This window comes from Pseudorasbora parva, chromosome 13, assembly GCF_024679245.1.
Source record: "Pseudorasbora parva isolate DD20220531a chromosome 13, ASM2467924v1, whole genome shotgun sequence".
Taxonomy (NCBI): domain Eukaryota; kingdom Metazoa; phylum Chordata; class Actinopteri; order Cypriniformes; family Gobionidae; genus Pseudorasbora; species Pseudorasbora parva.
Window position 1 is genome coordinate 43,235,096 of NC_090184.1, and position 18,997 is coordinate 43,254,092.

At 36.9% G+C, this 18,997-nt stretch overlaps 1 protein-coding gene across 1 annotated transcript in view; it reads right to left on the minus strand.

Moving 5' to 3' along the window:
* Nucleotides 1-671: 671 nt before the first annotated feature.
* The window catches only part of crb2b (crumbs cell polarity complex component 2b), a 57,927-nt gene continuing 39,601 nt past the window's right edge, over nt 672-18,997 (minus strand). Inside the window, exons 11-17 of the mRNA XM_067414507.1 lie at nt 17,492-18,418; nt 11,317-11,873; nt 9,226-9,391; nt 7,650-8,520; nt 4,859-4,963; nt 3,970-4,096; nt 672-2,201 (exon numbers count right to left, since the gene is read on the minus strand). Of these exons, the coding sequence (XP_067270608.1) occupies nt 1,980-2,201; nt 3,970-4,096; nt 4,859-4,963; nt 7,650-8,520; nt 9,226-9,391; nt 11,317-11,873; nt 17,492-18,418 (2,975 nt within the window). The 3' untranslated portion in view covers nt 672-1,979. The remainder of the gene's footprint in view (nt 2,202-3,969; nt 4,097-4,858; nt 4,964-7,649; nt 8,521-9,225; nt 9,392-11,316; nt 11,874-17,491; nt 18,419-18,997) is intronic.

An 18,997-nucleotide genomic window follows, 5' to 3' on the forward strand; every position in this document is an offset into this window, starting at 1 on the left:
ACTTGATTTACACAATAATGTTTTTGTATAATAATAGTTGTAATAACTTTAAAATCACAATCATATTTCTACTCCAATCCGTTTTTGGAATATAAGCATTTAAATGGTGGGTGTCATAAAAACTTTAGATTTATTTAAAAATGCATTAAATATTGAAGAATTTTATTAAAATAATGATGTAATATGGTGCATATATTTATCAAAATGCTCCTCTAGGGTAAATTTTTCTAGATGACTGAAGAGTTTATGGACACTGATATAGTTTTTCTGAGGTAAATGTGACGTTAAGTGACACACTGTTCCTCAAGCCGTTTTACTGACGTCTTTCCACGGTTGAAACACGGATTGAGCGCTTACTGACATGATATGGATTTTGCGCTACAACTGGTATTAAAGCGGATAAGTTTATGTGAGCCGCGGCAAAAATGTATTTATTTTTAAAATTTTGACCAAAAAAACATGTAATTTGAAATCGGTTTCATATAAATAGTTAACAGTGTTTATTACGATTTATTGGATGGGAGGCGCTACAATGATCTGTTCATTCATCGACTGGAAACAAGATATCGATTTGCAAAAGTGAGAATTGATTAAAATCTTAGTGTGTGTGTGTGTATGTATATATATATATATATATATATATATATATATATATATATATATATAGTAAATTTTAATAAATATATACATTTTTTTAACCCAGCCCTAGTTTTAAGTGAGGAAGTGCTGTATATGGATCACAAGTGCCCAAAATGTTCATGTGTCTGTTTGGGATACACAGATATGAACATTTTGCCCTATAACCGATAATGCTTTATATTTGAAAGGCGATAACCGATATATGTTGGCCTATAAATCTTTACAAAAACAAAAGTCACCATTGAAAGCCATGTCCCAATCACTCAATTATGATGTTCTTAATAATTGTGTTGCCTATGACAGTTGCACTTAACAATATTTTTTGAAGTGATTTTAATCATATTTCAAGCAATTCAAAACCATCATTTTGAACAGTGCGCATCTGAAGTGTCCATCTGAATCTTTGTTTTCTTTAGAGATAATCATCTAGATATTAGTGGCTTAACACAGATGGGAAATGAACAGGCCTGTTTTCAGTCACATGACTGAGCTCCATGAATGAAACAATGATTCGATACACGAAAAGTGGTCACTACTTATTTTTCTTACACTGAAAAAAGAAATACTCTTGCTTAGTCTCTTTTTTTTTAAATCAAGATATATTTACTTAAGAAGCAAAATGACTTGGATTTTAAGTTTTAAAATCTATTCTACTATATCTATTATTTTATTTCAAATTGGAAAGCGTTTAAACAAGAATTGAAAAACAATAGGGTTCTTACACATCATTACCAGTAAACTTCCATGACTTTTCCTCGACTTCTGAGGCAAATAATCATGAGCTAATGTTCCATAAAAAAAGTATGTATTCAAATGTATCATAGCATATCTTCACTATTTGATACTGTTCAGATGCAGAGAACATAACGTCACATGAATGAATTGTCACTTGTCTAATATTATTAATTAAACATTCTATTATACAGACATTTGTGGAATAGATTTTCACGACTTCACCAGGTTTTTCATAACCATACGAACTCTGAAACAAGAATGATTCTTTCATAAATTTCCTTCAAATAAACTTAATTTTTATACATTTTCCAGTAAACAAGACTTAATATCTTCAGTCATTTTGCTTCTCAAGTAAATGTAACCCTTGAGTTCGATAGTTGTGGTGGAAAACAAGACACACTCATTGTTTTGCAGTGCACATTGGCTGTAGATCCCAAGCCGCTTTCTTGTTCGCAGTGAGTAAAGTGATCGTTCGCCGTAGAGAACCGCCCGGGTTTTCCTCCACTGTCCTTCAGCTGAAGGCACACGCAGCTTTGCTCGACGTGCCTCGACACATGAAAGCCACGCCTGTTGGCTTTGCCTCTCTCGAATGTCAATGCCATGGTTCAGATGAGTCTTTCTTCTGGAGGCACTTTAAGCACACTGCCCATCTCCAGCCGGGCTCCAGCCACTTCCTGTCGGCTGGGGCTGTAGGTGCCCTCCGACTGCCGCTTTTTTCGGGTGGTGAGAACCAGGCAAACCATCCCCACCGCAGCCAGCAGGACGGCGAGACACGCCAGCGGGACGGCCACCACCAGCCACGGCACTCGCTCCTTCTGCGGCTGCTTCTACAGGACGAGACGTAGGAAATCACAATCCACACTCAAAATATTGAATTGAACATAAGTTGTTTCTGGAAAAAATAATGTCTTGGGGCCCTATTGTACTTTTTTTTTTTTAAATAAGTTATTCAATCGTTAACTCTTTCCCCACCAGCATTTTTAAAAGAAAGTTACCAGTCACCACCAGGGTTTTTGACCATTTTCACACAAATTTAATAGCTCATAGAATATTTAGTTAGCGTATATGTATTTAGTCATGAATAGCTGAGCATGCAATAAATCAAAATAAAGAGCTGACCCTCTTCTTTTAAACAAACAAAAAAAAAGTTTTATTCTAGCTTCATGCATTTGAAGTTTCATAAAGAAAATCGCGTTTGTGAGAGACAAATTGCGCCCCCTAGCGTCTGACAGTAAAAACACGGAAAATTCTGTGTTTGGCGGGGAAAGAGTTAAACTTTTATGAGTTCCATTGATTAGATTATTTTAAATCTAACAGTATATCTATTTTAAATGTAATTACACTAATAAAATAGAATCCACACTAAGACAGAAAATGGAAAAATTGAGGGTAATAGGGAATAGAATCCTAAAATGAAATTTTTGTTAATAAATTGCTGTTAAACTGTATATGGTTTATGGCAAAAAAAATTGATATTCATTTTAATGGTTAAATGAAATGTTAGTACTCAAAAAATAAAAAAAATAATGGATTTATAGGGCCCTAAAAATATTTTTAGTTCAACCTAATAAATTGCTGTGCGTTTCATGATTTTGCGTAATTAGACATGCATTTAAATGACAAACATTTTATTTACCATACTGAAAAATATTTGGGAACGCTAAAATTTACTCTATCTTAAATTGTATGTTTTAACTATTTAAATAAATTAGACATGATTTTTGTTTTTGTTTTTACTAACATTTAAATTTAACCATTAAAATGGAATAGGGGAAAAAAACTTCTTTGGAAAAAATTAAACAGATTTTATTGTTAAATGATTTCAAATTTCATAGAGCCATAACATTTTTGTTCAACGTTAACTAAATTGTTTTTAAATTGTATAAGTTCCATGATTTAAATCATTTAGAAATGGTTCTTGTTTACTACAATTTTACTTGTTTAATTTAACCCTGGAAAAAATGTATACATTTTTGTTTAATATTCATCGGAGTGGTGTTAGACCGTAGAATTTTATCACACTTAAACCACAATGAAATAAATTGACTGGATTTGAGGAGTTTTGTAGTTGAAATTTTAAAAAATGTAACAGATCCTTCCCTCATGGACCAATTTGACCCCCATGGGAATGAATGGAATGAGTCAGTACACAGAAAAACCTAACAAATTAAAACAAAAACTGCTAAAACTTTACAAAAACTGATTGTATAATCTGTAGACGTGTATCTGAAGAGATAACTCAAGAGCGGACTTTAGGACCCAGCGGAACAGCTTGTTTGCTCCATATAGAGCTGTAAGGACATCTAGTGGCGAGAGTCGTGGATTATTATTTTTTCACAAGGGGCCTATAAAGACACCCAATTTTGAGCTTTAAAGGTAAAATCCAAATTAAATAAAGCTCTTTGGATGAGAAAAATTAAGTATAATTTTAGGGCTTTGGGTCATTTTAAGCCCACGAGGGAAGTATTTGTAATAAAGTGCGGATGAGGGTTAAATACAGAAAAATGTGAAGAAAAAAAGGCATTTGTACAAACGGATTTGGTAGGACATAGATTGACCCAAGCATTATCATCTGAATGAATGACTCGAGCTCACCGCATTCTCACAGTTTTCTCCACTGAAGTCTGACACACACTCACAGAGGTAGTGATTGGCTCTGTTCAGACACGTGCCTCCATTCAGACACGGATCCGACTCACACTCGTCTACATCCACTTCACATCTGGAACACAAAACACACACACACTTTACATCTGATACACAGAGACAGCGAGGCAAAGAACTCATCAATGTTACTCCCAGTAGACATAAAATAACTTGAATTACTAAAATGACCAAAACTAAAACCGAAATATAAAAAAATTCAAGCTAAATAGAAATATTATGAGGTTAAATAAAAAAAAAGGAACATTAGAAATGCTGTCTTTTAGTACTTGCTAAAATAAGTTGAAATACTAAAACTGAAATCTCAATAGAAATATTGAGATTAAATAAAAATGAGAGTCAAATTAGAAATGCTGCATGAACTGAAATAAGTTGAAGCAAAATAGAAATATTAAAAATAATAAAAATGACAAGAATATAACACAATCATTCAAATAAAATTAAAAAGAAAAGTGAAAATTTTAATTAAGTCAAATCACATTTATTTATATAATACAGATTGTTTCAAAGCTGCTTCACATTAATAGAAAATGAACCAAATGGTATTAATGTTGCAAAAATCGTTTTTAAATAAAAAATTAAATTTCAGCTCTAACGCAAGTGTACAGAAGACAATAGTGTCATTCAGCTCAAATTAGTTCAGTCAATGTTCTAAAGTTGATCATTTATGAAGCAAATATCAATACTAAACGTTTAAATAACATTGAAACAATATCCCTTCCAAACCCCAGTCGTCAGCTTCCCTACTCCCTTGAATATATTGAGAGGAATGTTGATCCAGAAACATGTCATTGGGCATAATAATGAACACAGCCCTCACCTCTCTCCACTGAAGCCTGGTCTGCAGGTACAGTTCATCCCCCACAATCCCTCAGTGCACACGCCGCCGTTCTCACAATCTGAATCCACATTACACTGACGCCATCTGAGGGATGAGACATGATCAGTGATCAATAATGGGAAAATACAACAAGACTGTATAGATGTCAAATTCAATCAAACCTTTTCTCTGAGTAAGGATCAATATGCCCGATGAGTTCAGCACAACTGTCGGATTTCACATTTCTCCAGCAATGTAGACCTCATAACCCGGTTATTTAACTAAAACCATGAAAAGGCCACTTAAAATAGAATAAACGTTAACCAAAATAACATGGTCATTAACTATAACTTTAAATATCGTAACTATATAGACTTTTGTTAAGAAATCTTATTAAAAAATGACAACACCAAAAAAATTGCAAACAATAAAAAAAAAATGTTAAACTAGAACGTCTCAAAGCTACTAAAGGAATAACATTTCTCACTAATAAATATTCTAGTAGTTATCCACATTTTTTCCATATATACACACAGAAAAAAATAAAACCTGAAAATGTACTGGTCATTTTCTGCCAGTACATTACCCAGTAATTTTACAGAAATTTCTGTTAACCCTTAAAGCACAAACTAATGCAATGTCTAATTCAAAAAACAGCTAAAACACCACTACGGAAAATTCCTTCATATTTATACAGTACATTATGCCCTATTTTTACGGACTTTTTTTTTTTTACAGTTTATGTGTGTATGTATGTATATATATATTCAAAAGTTTAGGGTTAAAGAAATAAACTTTAATTCAGCCAAGGACGCATTAAATGAATCAAAAGAGAATAATCTTTTTTTTTTCAGATAAATGCTGTTTCTTTGAACTTTTTCTACATAAAAAAATGCCAACAATACATTGTATGGGTTAAAATGATCAATTTTTCTTTTATGCCAAAAATCATTCGAGTATTAAGATCATGTTCCATGAAGATAAATAGTAAATTTCCTACTGTAAATATATCTAAAATGCATTGCTAAGGACTTCATTTGGGCACCCTCAGATTCCAGATTTTCAGACAAATATTGTCCTATCCAAACAAACCATCCATCCCTGAACGCTCATCTATTCTACTCAGGTGATGTATAAATCTCAATTTCAGGGTCATGTATATTCAAATAGAAAACAGCTATTTTAAATTACAATATCACTGTTTTTACTGTATTTTTGATCAAATAAATGCAGCTTTGCTGAGATTGAGATGTTATGCAAGAAACTTTTTCCCTTCCTTAATTGTGGAAGATTTGAAATGTCTAAGGAATGATGGGGATAGTGCTTAAGTGTATATTTTTATGTTTGGTGTTTGTGTGATGTGTTTTTAAGCATTAATGTGGGTGTATTTATGTCACCAGTGTCAAAGACAAATGTCCGCTCTGAAAAACAAAATGCACAATAAATTTAAAGGGATAGTTCAGCCAAAAATGAGTGTGCTGTTTATCTGCTGACCCCCAGTGTTTGTTTCTTCAGTAGAACACAAATTATGATTTTTTTAACTCCAACCGTTGCTCGTATAATGCATGTCAACTAGGGTTGGGTACCGAAAACCGGTATTAAACGGGCCCCGGGGTTGAATTTTTAAAGAACGTTGTATCGATAAGCTCGGACGTTATCGGTTCTTCTGTCGGTACTTTTGAAAATACACGTGACGAGAGAGAGAGAGAGAGAGAGAGAGAGAGAGAGAGAGAGAGAGAGAGAGAGAGAGAGAGAGAGAGAGAGAGAGAGACCACGCGCAAAACGACAGAGGACAGAACTAAACATTCAAACATAGCCTGGTTACACTTTAGATCTGTGATAGTCTGATTTTTAGATTTTGGCTTCCAAAGATTAAAATAATAATATTTATGTCTAGCGCAACTTATGTAATTCCCTTTGCAACGGTAGCCTACGCAGTCATTTCTCCATAAAACTCAAACATAATGACAGAATCAGCACGATCAGAGATTGTTGTAAAATACAGTCTAGCTACTGTTGGTAAATTGTGGGATGCGTTTAATAATAAAAAGAGCGATTAAATGCACAAATATGTGCGCAAGAGATTGTTCCCAAGTCGGCGCGCGCTCCGAAACAGCCGCAACGAGACGAGCAAATTACAGTTTCGGTTTCACACTCGCGTCTAAACGATCAAATATACACAAACATCTATGTCAAAACGACCGGCTTGGGTCTCTTTAACACAACAGTTTAACAGTTTTAGTTTGTGTCTAAAATGGACGTAGTTATTATGGATATAGTCAGGAGAAAGTGTAGTGCATCTGCCTATTATCAGTCGCCTATAGATCTGCACGTCTGTCTTAAAGAGGCAGCGGTGTAAATAAACATGCTGACGAATTACTGCGAATTAAACAACCAAATGCAAAGAGAAAATCACTCACAGCTCTTCAACTAATAACTTCAGCTTTAATACGCATTATTTTGGCTATTTATGATAAACTATGCAGTGTTATTTTACTAGAATTCTTCCTGAAATGAAAGCACGGTATATAATGTGTATTTTTGTTAATTGTGTGTGTGTGTGTGTGTATATATATATATATATAAAATCTCAAAAAGTACCGATAAGAATACCGTTAAAGTACCGGACCGATAAGCAGTATCCGTAAGAGTAGTAATACCGTTAAAACCTTAACAATACCCATCACCTACATCGTAGATGCCCTAGGGGTAAGCAGATAAACATGAAATTTTCATTTTTGGGTGAACTTTCCCTTTAAAGTAAACCGAGCACTATTGAAACATCACTCACTGGCAGAATGGGCCTGTGTGATCAGGTGGACAGACGCAGGTGTATCCCGTGCCTGTAGTCACACAGGAGCCTCCGTTCTCACAGCGATGCTCCTGGCATTGGTCCACCTCCTCCTGGCAGTTCTTCCCCCCGAATCCGGCAGGACAGTCGCACTCATAGCCCCCCGACAGATCCCTGCACGTCCCGCGGACGCAGGGCCTTTGCTTACACTCATCCACGTTATCCTGGCAGCGCTCACCCGTCCATCCCGGGGCACATTTGCAGTGGAAGAGATTGAAGAGGTCCGTGCACGTGCCGTTATTCTGGCAGGGCTCGGAAAGACACAAGCGGGTGCCGGAGCATCCCAGCTGAGGCTCTGCCGTCCCGCCAACTCGGATGAACTGTGACGCTTGCGGAGCCTCTTCCTCCAGGCGTCCAGAAAACGGTAAATAAACCCCACCGATCCGCACCTCGCCCAAACAGCCCGTGTAGTTCTCTGCCAGCCACACGGTGGAGAAGTTGAAGAAGTCTGCGCCGCCAGCTGCAGTCAAGCTGTTTCCAGACGTCCACCCGTCCACAGTGAGGACCCAATGAGACGGCGCCTTCCGCGAGCTGGACCTGTAGAGAGCCACTCGGTGCCATTCTCCGTCCGAAACGGGGACGTCGCTGGTGAACGCGTGCACATCCAGACTGTTCCCCTCGCGAAACTTCACGATCAGCGAGGAGTTCAGAAGCCCCACGCAGAAGAACTCCAGCCGGTTGGAGGTGCGTAAAAGCGTCCCGTTCTCCTCACGCGTCCGCAGATCCATGGAGATGTTCGTCACCGGGACAAACAAGGAGCCGTTGGCGCTGAACTTCAAAGCATTGCTCTCAAACGTGGCGTTGGCTAAACCTGGAGAGAGGAGGAGTAGATTAACACCGGGATTCACAAGATTGTCAACCCCTTAGATGGAAATGTATTTAAATAATTAAATAATAGGAAACATTTGCATGTTCACCATCTTGTTGGTCATGATATGCAAGAAAACATCTTTTTAGTGCATGTTTTATTTTAATGGTTTATATATATATATATAATTTTTATTTTATTTTTATTTTTTATTTTTTACGTAGGACTAAATGAGTGACAAAAATGTTTAAACTTTTTCAGCCTTGTTGTACTTTTCAGCCACAGCTTCAGCGGTGTAGGGGGCGGGCTTTAGATTCTAGAGAGCATTTTGATTGGACAGAAGATTTGACGAGAAAGTGAAGTCTGTGATGATGTCACCAAAATCTGAGATTCGTTTTAACGGAAGTGGGAGACTGTACATTTTGAATGCTTATATCTCCTAAATGCAAATTTTGTCATAGTTTTGGAACATACCAGCTTATTCATAACTTTAAGGCTAACACAGTCATACTAAAAGCTAAAAAACTTAAATTTTGATTTCAGTGGACCTTTAAAGCCAAGGCATAAGCAAACTCAAAAATGCACTGCGGGTCAAACTGACCTGAAACACAAGGGTTAAATGTGTATTTTTTCTAACTGAGCTGTTGGGTTTCATCTGTGAGCTTGAGTGTGTGTTTTCTTGAGAACTGAGAGACTGAAGTTACTCACACTCATAACCATCAGGCAGATCCACACACCGAGTCCCGGAGTCACACGGATCACTAACACACCACACGCGTGTCTCGCACATTTTCCCAGAGTAGTTTAGAGGACACGAGCACACAAAGTCATTCCAGATGACCCGGCATTGCCCTCCGTTCTGACATGGCTTCATCTGAAATCAACATAACAGTTCAAAATCTGAGACGTCCAGACAAGCAGCGGCAGAAAAGAGAATTACTCAAGTTCAAAAATTGTGATAATAAATACAGTAAAAATAGTGAAATATTTCTACAATTTTAAATCAGCTGTTTTCTATGTGAATATGTTGTAAAATATAATGTATTCCTGTGATTAAAGCTGAATTTATCATCATTACTCCAGTCTTCAGTGTCACATGATCCTTCACTAATCATTCTCATATGAGGATCTGATCCTCAACGAACATTTATGATTATTATCAGTGTTGAAAATTATAAAGTTCATAAGAAACAACATTAATATTGACGACATTAATATTAAAGTGATAAAGCATGCTTGCAAACATGCCAATTCATGCAAGCAACATGTTATTTTAACAATGTGCTAAAGCATGTTACTGTTAGCAATGTGTTCAAACATTAACAACATGCTTATTCATGCTATCAATGTGTTAAAAACAGTTCATGTTAACAATGTGATAAAATAACATGATAATCTGTTAAAACATGATAATTAATGTTACCAAATGTGTTTAAACATGCTATCAACATGTTAATTCACACTTGCAACGTGGTGAACTAACATATTTTTCTAGCATATTTTATGTTAGCAAAGTGTTATATTTTAACTCATTACACATGCTATGTGTTATCGACACGTGTTAAAATGTTAATTATCAACACGCATGTGTTAAACATGTTAATTCATGATAGCAGCATGTTTAAACATGCTAATTCAATTTTAACAATGTGTGAAAACATGTTACCAACATGATGATCAACATGTTAATCCAATGCCTGCAATGTCTTTAACTTGTCTCATCTAGTTTTATATTATTACAAAAGATTCTATTTCAATGTCTTTACTGTCAGCGTTAAATAATTGAATGTGCGCTTGGTGAATAAAAGCATTGGTAACACTATTTTAAGGTTCAGTTAACTAGTTGTTTATTAGCATGCATATTACTAGGATATTGGCTGTTTATTAGAACTTATAAAGCACATATTAAAGGTGCACTATGTAGTATTTTTGCAGTAAAATATCCAAAAGACACCTGACCAGTGTTATATATTTTGTTCAGTTGTGTACTTACAATATCCCAGATGTTTCCAACTATTTGTAAATTGTGAGAAAATTGCTATTTTAACCAAGGACCGGGACGTTTCAGCATAGCGTCTGAGGGAGTCGCCTTTCAATCGTGTCATATCTGCGCTACCCTCGGTTTTATTCTGCAGAAGCGCTTTTCTCTTAGCAGTGTGAACATGTCACAGCAGCGCCGAGCGAACGCACAGAGTAACGTCATAACATCATTTTAAACACACTTAAATGTATCTAATATGATAAACAGAGCTGCATCACCTCATACCAATGACCGGAAAAGCGAAAGTGCGGGCGCCTGGTGACTGTGTCCCGTCATAATAAAAGTCCCGGTCTCACGAGGTGGGTGTTTGTGTAACAATCGCTCCAGCAGCCGTGCTCAGCTCCTCAACACTCGGTCCTGCTCTGCTTCACTACAGTAACGTTAATAACCGCATCCATGAACGGGACTTCTGCCCGAGACCTATTTTCCACCGACTGTGAGGTGTCCCACATAAAGACTACATTACCCAAGATGCTGCGCTCAAACTTGGCGTCATCAAACTATGCCTTTGTTTAGAATAGGCGACCTCTAGTGGACCGAAAGTTGCATAGTGCACCTTTAATGCCTTATTCTGCATGACCATATTATACATCTCTTAATCCTGCACAATACCTAAACTTAAATACTACAAAAACTACCTTATTAACTATTAATAAGCAGTAAATTAGGAGTTTATTAATGCTAAAGACGTAGTTAATAGTGAATATGTGTTCCCCATACTAAAGTGTTACCAAAGCATTCATTTCTCATCAGCTCACCTTACAGGTTTGGTCGCCCACACATCCCTCCAGCACATTGGATGAGTTTCTGGGTAAGTAGCTTGAATGTTGTGGTTTCTGGCTGATGCTCCCCGAGTACATGAACAGCTGTGTGTCGTCGATCCGGACATCCTGCAGACAGCCCTTAAAATATCCGCCCCACGGCAAAGTGTTCACTCTATCAGGAAGTCCACCAAGATATGCCACATCTCCGGCCTCTACCTCAAAGTCAACGTGACTGGCAGAAATCGGCTGCGTTTCATTATTAAATAATATAACGCCTTGTTGTTTTGTAATAGTCACAAAGACTGCCTCCCCATCGGTGAGGAAGCCTGAGGCTCGTCTGATGGAGCTGTATATCGCAATATACAATAAGCCATTCTTTAGGAAAATAGAGAAGTATGCTTGATCCTCACGCTGGAGCTGAAACACCAGGCCATTTAAATGGCGTGATTTTAGCCACAGAGACACAGACATGTTCAGGCCGTGCTTCTGCGTGATGGGAAACGCAGCGAAGCTCCTGTTGCGCTCGTGACTGAACGTCCATGAAGTGTGCTCTGGTGGAAAACACACTCTTTAGTTAACATCCAGATAATACCAGCAAATCTCAAGAAAACATGAACACCTCAAAAATACAAATTTATAGTTGATTAGGAGAATTACATTTTATAACCAAATTATCATTGCCGTGTGTTTTTACAGTAGTGTTTTGGTCACTCATTCACTATTCTTTCTTGTTCAGTTTTCAATATGGAAGAGGATTAGGGCCAAGCAATAATAAACACAATTAAAACCACCAAAAGTTTGAAGTAATTTTTGCATGTTTTTTTGAGCTAAATATTAAAATGCAAAAGTTGATAATAAACTCTTTAAATTTCAAGAATGAAGTCATTGAAAAAAAACTCGTTACATTTAGAGAAAGAAAAAAAATAATCAAAAAAATAACTTTTTTGGGGGGGGGGATCGAAATAATAAACTTCACATTTCGAGAATGAAGTCATTGAAAAAAAACGTTTTAAATTCAGAGAGAATTTTTTTTAAAAATGACTTTTTTTTTAGAAAAAAAATCCAAATAATAAACTCTTTACATTTTGTGCATTAAGTCAGTGAGAGAGAAAAAGCTTTTGAGAATAAAAATCTAAATAAATAACTACATTTCTATAATGAAGTCATGTTGAGAGAAAAAAACCATTAAATTTAGAGAGAAAAAATCCAAATAAACTTTAAATTTCGAGCATTAAGACGTTGAGGAAAAAATAGTAAAATTTAGAGAATTTTTAATTTTTTTCGTTCTGTATTGACAGTTGCAATATTTCAAAATCGATAATTGACGTTTATTATTATTACAATTAGGCCTATATCTGCATTTATGTAAACCTACAGACTTTCAAACATGAAAATGTCATTTAGTAATATGTATTCGTGTCAAAATGATATATAAACATCTTATTCTATTTTGCCTGGAGACGCTCCCAAAACGCGTGAAAAATAGGCGCTCTTCTATTTCTAGCATGCACGCGTTTTCCACGCGTCACAGGCAGTGTGCAAACTCCAACCTGTTAACATGTGAGCCGAAACAAAAACGGACACGCCACACAGCCGAGACGCTCACGCTTGCAGTGTGTCCCCGGATTTGATTAACCAACTTGTTGATATTTAATCGATGGGCATAGCCTGTAGGCTGAGTTGCATACATAGAAAAATCGTATAATATGTTTCTTTGTTGTAGGTTAATACTTATTTATTTGTGTGTGTGTGTGTGTGTGTGTGTGTGTGTGTGTGTGTGTGTGTGTGTGTGTGTGTGTGTGTGTGTGTGTGTGTGTAGCCTACTTAATGTTTTCAAGCTTTTATTGCATGCATTGCTCTTGTATAGTCTTACTTTGGAATTTTAAGAGCAATAAACATATATTGCAATGTTAAGGAATTCGTTTTTTCATTCAGATAATTAAATCAACATGTATAAATTGCTATTAGGCAATTAATGGGGAGATAATCGGCAATCGAATCGAATCGTAACCGAATCGGACCGGAAAAATAAATCGTTAGATTAATCGATGCATCGAAAAAAATAATCGCTAGATTAATCGTTTAAAAAATAATTGTTTATCCCAGCCCTAAAACGGAGATATTGTCATTTAAAGTTACGGCAGTTAATCGCCTACAAAAACGGCCGGTTTGGACTACAACGAGCTTCTTCCTGGGTTGGTGACATCATAAACCCTCGCTAGTCTCCGCAGATGTGACTTCTGCCCGTAATGGGAAGGGGCGTGGCTTCCGGCAACCTGTGCTTGGCACTTCAGCCAATAAAAATACAGGAACTACATTTGGCCATCTAACCAATCCAAGACCATTGCGTTTTTCAGAGGGAGGGGCTTCATAGAAGCAGGAAGCAAACGAGCCGTTCAAAGGACAGACAGCGGTGTGGAATAAAGGGAGAATAGAAGAAAGATACGGCATTTAAAGAAGAAAAAATAAATATTAAGACTATTATACTGCGCCCCATAAAAACAACCAAGCCTAGAAAAAAAAAACGTAACCACCGCTTTAATTTTAGGCTGAACTAACTCTTTAATCATTCATTAGTGTTGGGTTTAATTAGTTACCAAGTAATTAGTTCCTGTAATTTGAGTTTAAGGACATGTGTTTATCTGTTATATTATCTTTTTTGGTGCTAACTGGTTTCTGGACATTTTATTGTATTTACTGTAATTTTTCTTATTTTTTAAAATTATTTCTTCATTATCTTAACTGTTAAAAGCCTTACTAGTAGAGACAGGTGTTGTGAATTAGCCCTGGCTATAAACACTGATTCATGCATCGGATTGTTCTTTATGTAATAATCTGTCGATTTTGTATCTGTCCCTATTCAAATAAACAACAATAAATAAATACATACATTGTTTTACTTTTGCCTTGAAAAAGTAAAGGATTACTCTTATTTTTTCTGTAATTTAATTAGTTACTTCTGATGTAATTGAACTAAATACCAAATATAATTGCATATAAAACAATAGTGAAATTAACATCAACATTTAAAGTCTAACTTTAAAATGCATGTTTTTATGTATCCTTCTAACATTTGTAATACTTTGGTTATCATAAGAGTAATTTATGTACGTAGTTTTATATTATTTTTTTGAATACATTAAAAGAGCTGTTTTTATGTCTATCCTTGAATTGCTTAACTCAAGGTTGATATAAGATTTAGAAAGTAATTAAAAAGTAATTAGTTATAAGTAATTCAATACTTTTTGGAGAAAGTAATGTGTACCGTGATCTAGTTACACTATTGAAGATGTAATTAGTAACTAGTAATGAATTACTTTTTTAAAGTAACTTACCCAACACTGTTCATTACAGCAAGCTGTTATTTAAAGGGATCCCCTGGTGTTGAGACTTGTATGGCTTAATATAACATAAATGATGTCTCTTACTGAATTATGTAGTAGAAAACCCATGAAAGATCTACGTTATTTTAAAAAATCGATTTTATATTTGGACCATGGGCGGCGCCATTTTGTTTGCGTTCTAGGTTGATGACGTAGAGTGGTTGAACTCCTCAATCAGCTGGCGTTACCCGTAGCTATTTTTACCACAACGCAACTCGAAAATTGTTTCAGAGTTAAACAAAACCAATGAATTGCTTTGTAATTGTACTTAAAACACACTCAAACATACATGTGCAAACAAACTCACCTACACAAACAGATCGGCGGCCGGGCACACACACCTGACAGACTGCGTTGTCTCAATCGAGATGTTGGGCTGCTCAGTCTCCATGACAGGGGCTGAATCCGAAATCGACCCCCTATACCTTGAAATAGGGCATTATTTGAAGGGACGGCCATTTGTAGTGTTGTCCGACATCATAGTGGACATGTTCAAGTGCAGTCATTCAGTCTCACGTTGCACCGCAGTGTACAGCCGATTTACAACAGCTGTCCGACTTCACGCACCCAAACATGTGGACACAAACTCTCTCGCTCACACAAACTCACACACACCCCAACAGATCGGCGCGAACACACACACACACACACACACACACATATGAGGCGCGAACAGATCGGCGCGAACACACACACACTGCGTGCGCGCATACATCACTATTCCCTGTGTTGATATCATAGATAGACTGTTGATATGCAGTAGATTAACTGTAATGCCTATGTATCCAGCAGAGGGAAATATCTAGGTAGGACAATGGGATAAAGTTAACGTGAGGAAGAGAGGCAGGATGTTTTGGTGATGATGCATGGGATTGGTTTGTGCATTAAAGTTTGAGCACGCTCAGTGAAACCTCAATCTTTAAACTTTCACTTTTAAGACACAAATTACTTTCGCTACTTTTGTTCACTAATACAACTTGAAGGAGTGAATGAAGACGATCGAGTGCGTGAAGTCGGACAGCTGTTGTGTGTAAATCGGCTGTACACTCGTTATTGCGGTGCAACGTGAGACTGAATGACTGCACTCGAACATGTCCCTATGGTGTCGGACAACACTACAAATGGCCGTCCCTTCAAATAATGCCCTATTTCAAGGTATAGGGGGTCGATTTCCGATTCAGCCCCTGACGTGGAGACTGAGCAGCCCAACATCTCGATTGAGACAGCGCAGTCTGTCAGGTGTGTGTGCCCGGCCGCCGATCTGTTTGTGACTTGTGTAGGTGAGTTTGTGTGCACATGTATGTTTGAGTGTGTTTTAAGTATAATTACAAAGCAATTCATTTGTTTTGTTTAACTCTGAAACAATTTTCGAGTTGCGTTGTGGTAAAAATAGCTACGGGTAACGCCAGCTGATTGAGGAGTTCAACCACTCTACGTCATCAACCTAGAACACAAACAAAATAGCGCCGCCCATGGTCCAAATATAAAATCGATTTTTTAAAATAACGTAGATCTTTCATGGGTTTTCTACTACATAATTCAGTAAGAGACATCATTTATGTCATATTAAGCCATACAAGTCTCAACACCAGGGGATCCCTTTAAAGACTTCTGAACAGTTGAGCATTAGAGTAAGTCATTAATGACAGAATTTTAATTTTAACCCTCAGGTGGTGTTCAAACCCCTCTAACACCTGAGGTGTTCCCCCGGTCAAAAATGACCGGCCCATAAAAAATAGCTTATAAATCACTCATTATACCATATTTTCACCCAATCTTGTATTCAATCTTTTTGTTAACTTGTTCTCTTTCAATTAGGACTGGTTTTATATTTCTGTTTGCATCTGATTAATCATAGATCTCATTTATTTGAGAGTAGGCATTTCATTTTTTGAGTAATTTAAAAAAAAAAAAATTGAATAATTTTAGAAATATTAAATAAAATCTGAAGAAAATTGGTATTGTTGATCACACTAGTCTACTCTAATGTTTCACCAGGAATTTTGTTTTGAAACTTTTACTTCGTAAAAAATCACTCATTATACCATACTTTTGGTATAATGAGTGATTTATGAGCATATGAGCATATGTGGTTGCAAACATCGAGCCCTTGGACCTGTGCATGTATCGATACATTTAGACACACACTACCCAGACACACACACGTTAAAACACACAAATTTTGAGTATAACACACATTCTTTTCCACAGAGAGAAATTTGATCCTACCCTAACCTGCATCTAATATACATTTATCCATCTGACATTACCACACACACACACACACACACACACACACGCACACACGTGTACATGAAAATAATGAACATGCTCCTGAAAACTAAATTGTTCTGTTATTTTCAGTCTCTCCCATTCACTTTCAATGGTCGACTATTGTGACCATTTTTGACCATGCCTACTCTCAGATAAATTAGGTCCACGATTAATCAGATGCAAACAGAACTATAAAAACAGTCCTAATTGAAGAGAACAAGTTGACAAAAAGATTGAATCCAAGATTGGGTGAAAATATGGTATAATGAGTGATTTATAAGCTATTTTTATAGGCCTCATTTATGACCGGGAACACCACAAGTGTAACAAGGTAACAAAACTCCCACAAAAAAGTACGAAAATTTCCCAAAAAATATTGAGATTTAGTTATACCCTTTGGGAACAAAGTCACTAAGTTTCAGACCAAAGCGATAACATTAACTAGTATTTTCGGGGAAAAGAAAATCTTCTCCGGGTCAAATTGACCCGAACATCACATGAAGACGGCTCACCTTCTGAACAGTTGAGTCCGTAAAACGGCCTGTGGCAGCGGCACGTATAATTTGTCCACAGATCCAGGCAGTGTCCGCGCTCAGAGCAGGGGTTGGGACGGCACCATTCGCGCCTCTCGCAGCCCATCTGCACGTACGGCTGAGAGCTGAAGCTTTCCGGAAGAACCAGCTGAGAATCCACCAGCAGATCCTCCAAACAGCCGGCGAATCCCAATCTGCTCGCCGTGTTGTTGAGATATTCCAATGGAACCCCACCGATGTACGTTTTCTCCAAACCGTGCGGCTGGAAAGACAAAAGCTGGTTGTGACCTCCGTCCTCAGCCGTCCTGTTTTCTGACAGCAGGGTCAGAACGAGTCTCTCATCCACACTAACGGAGACTTCCCACCAGAGCCCGTCACTGAAACCTCCGTTTAACTTCACAGCCAGCTTTAAATCTCCCGATTGGGCTCTGGAGAGAAGACTTCCACCCATCAGCTCCAGTATAAAGAAGTGCTCTTGGCTTCCCCGGTAGAAGAGAACTGCATCCGGTAATGTGGTCCTGAACCGCAGCTGGACGCTCGGGCCTTGCGATCCTGCCTGCCTGCGGCTCCTGTTTCTGGGCATGATTTCCACAACGACAAACCCTCCCGCGGTCACGGAGAAGGTGGTGGAGGTTTCGCATTTGTCACCATGAAAGCCAGAAGGGCATCTGCAGGTGTGTCCATGCTCATCTCCGTGCAGTGTTGGCACACAGGTGGCGTTGTTTTGGCAGGGGTCGTCCTCACAGCCGGTCAGTGTGAGGTTACAGTCGCGGCCGCCCCAGGGCAGCTGGTCCGGTGCAGGAGGTGGACAGTGGCATATGTAGGCATTAATGGCGTCCTCACACCGGCCTCCGTTCTGACACGGGTCACTCTCACACTCGTCCATGTTAATCTCACACACTGCACCTGCAGACAGAGGTCACATGATGCTTTACACACAGACATTCAAACAAAGTAAACTCTTGTTATTCTTATTCAAAAGCTTTTTATTTGAAGCACTAGGGCTGCACGATTTGGGATCAATTTTTCTGATTGACTAATGTGATTGTGATTTAAAATTTAAAAATCCTAGTTTGCTTTGCTTTATAGTAGTGCTAAACTAGTAGTGTGATTTATATATCAATATGACTATAAAATAATAATAAGAAAAAGAAGAACTGTTATTAATAATAATAATAATACATAAATTATACAACAATACTAAATAAAAATTAAGAAATTTTACTATTGGAAGAAAGTAAGTATTCATGTAACAGAAAATATATTAAATATATATTTGAATATATATCAATTTAATATAAAATGATTTAAGATGTTTTATTATTGTTGATAATATAATAAAAATAATATAAATAAGTACTATAACTATTATAATATTACTATTATAAATTGAGTAATACATATAAATATAATATAAAAATATAATGTGTTATTTTGATTGTTGTTTATATAATAATAATAACACTAAATAAAAGTATTTAAGTA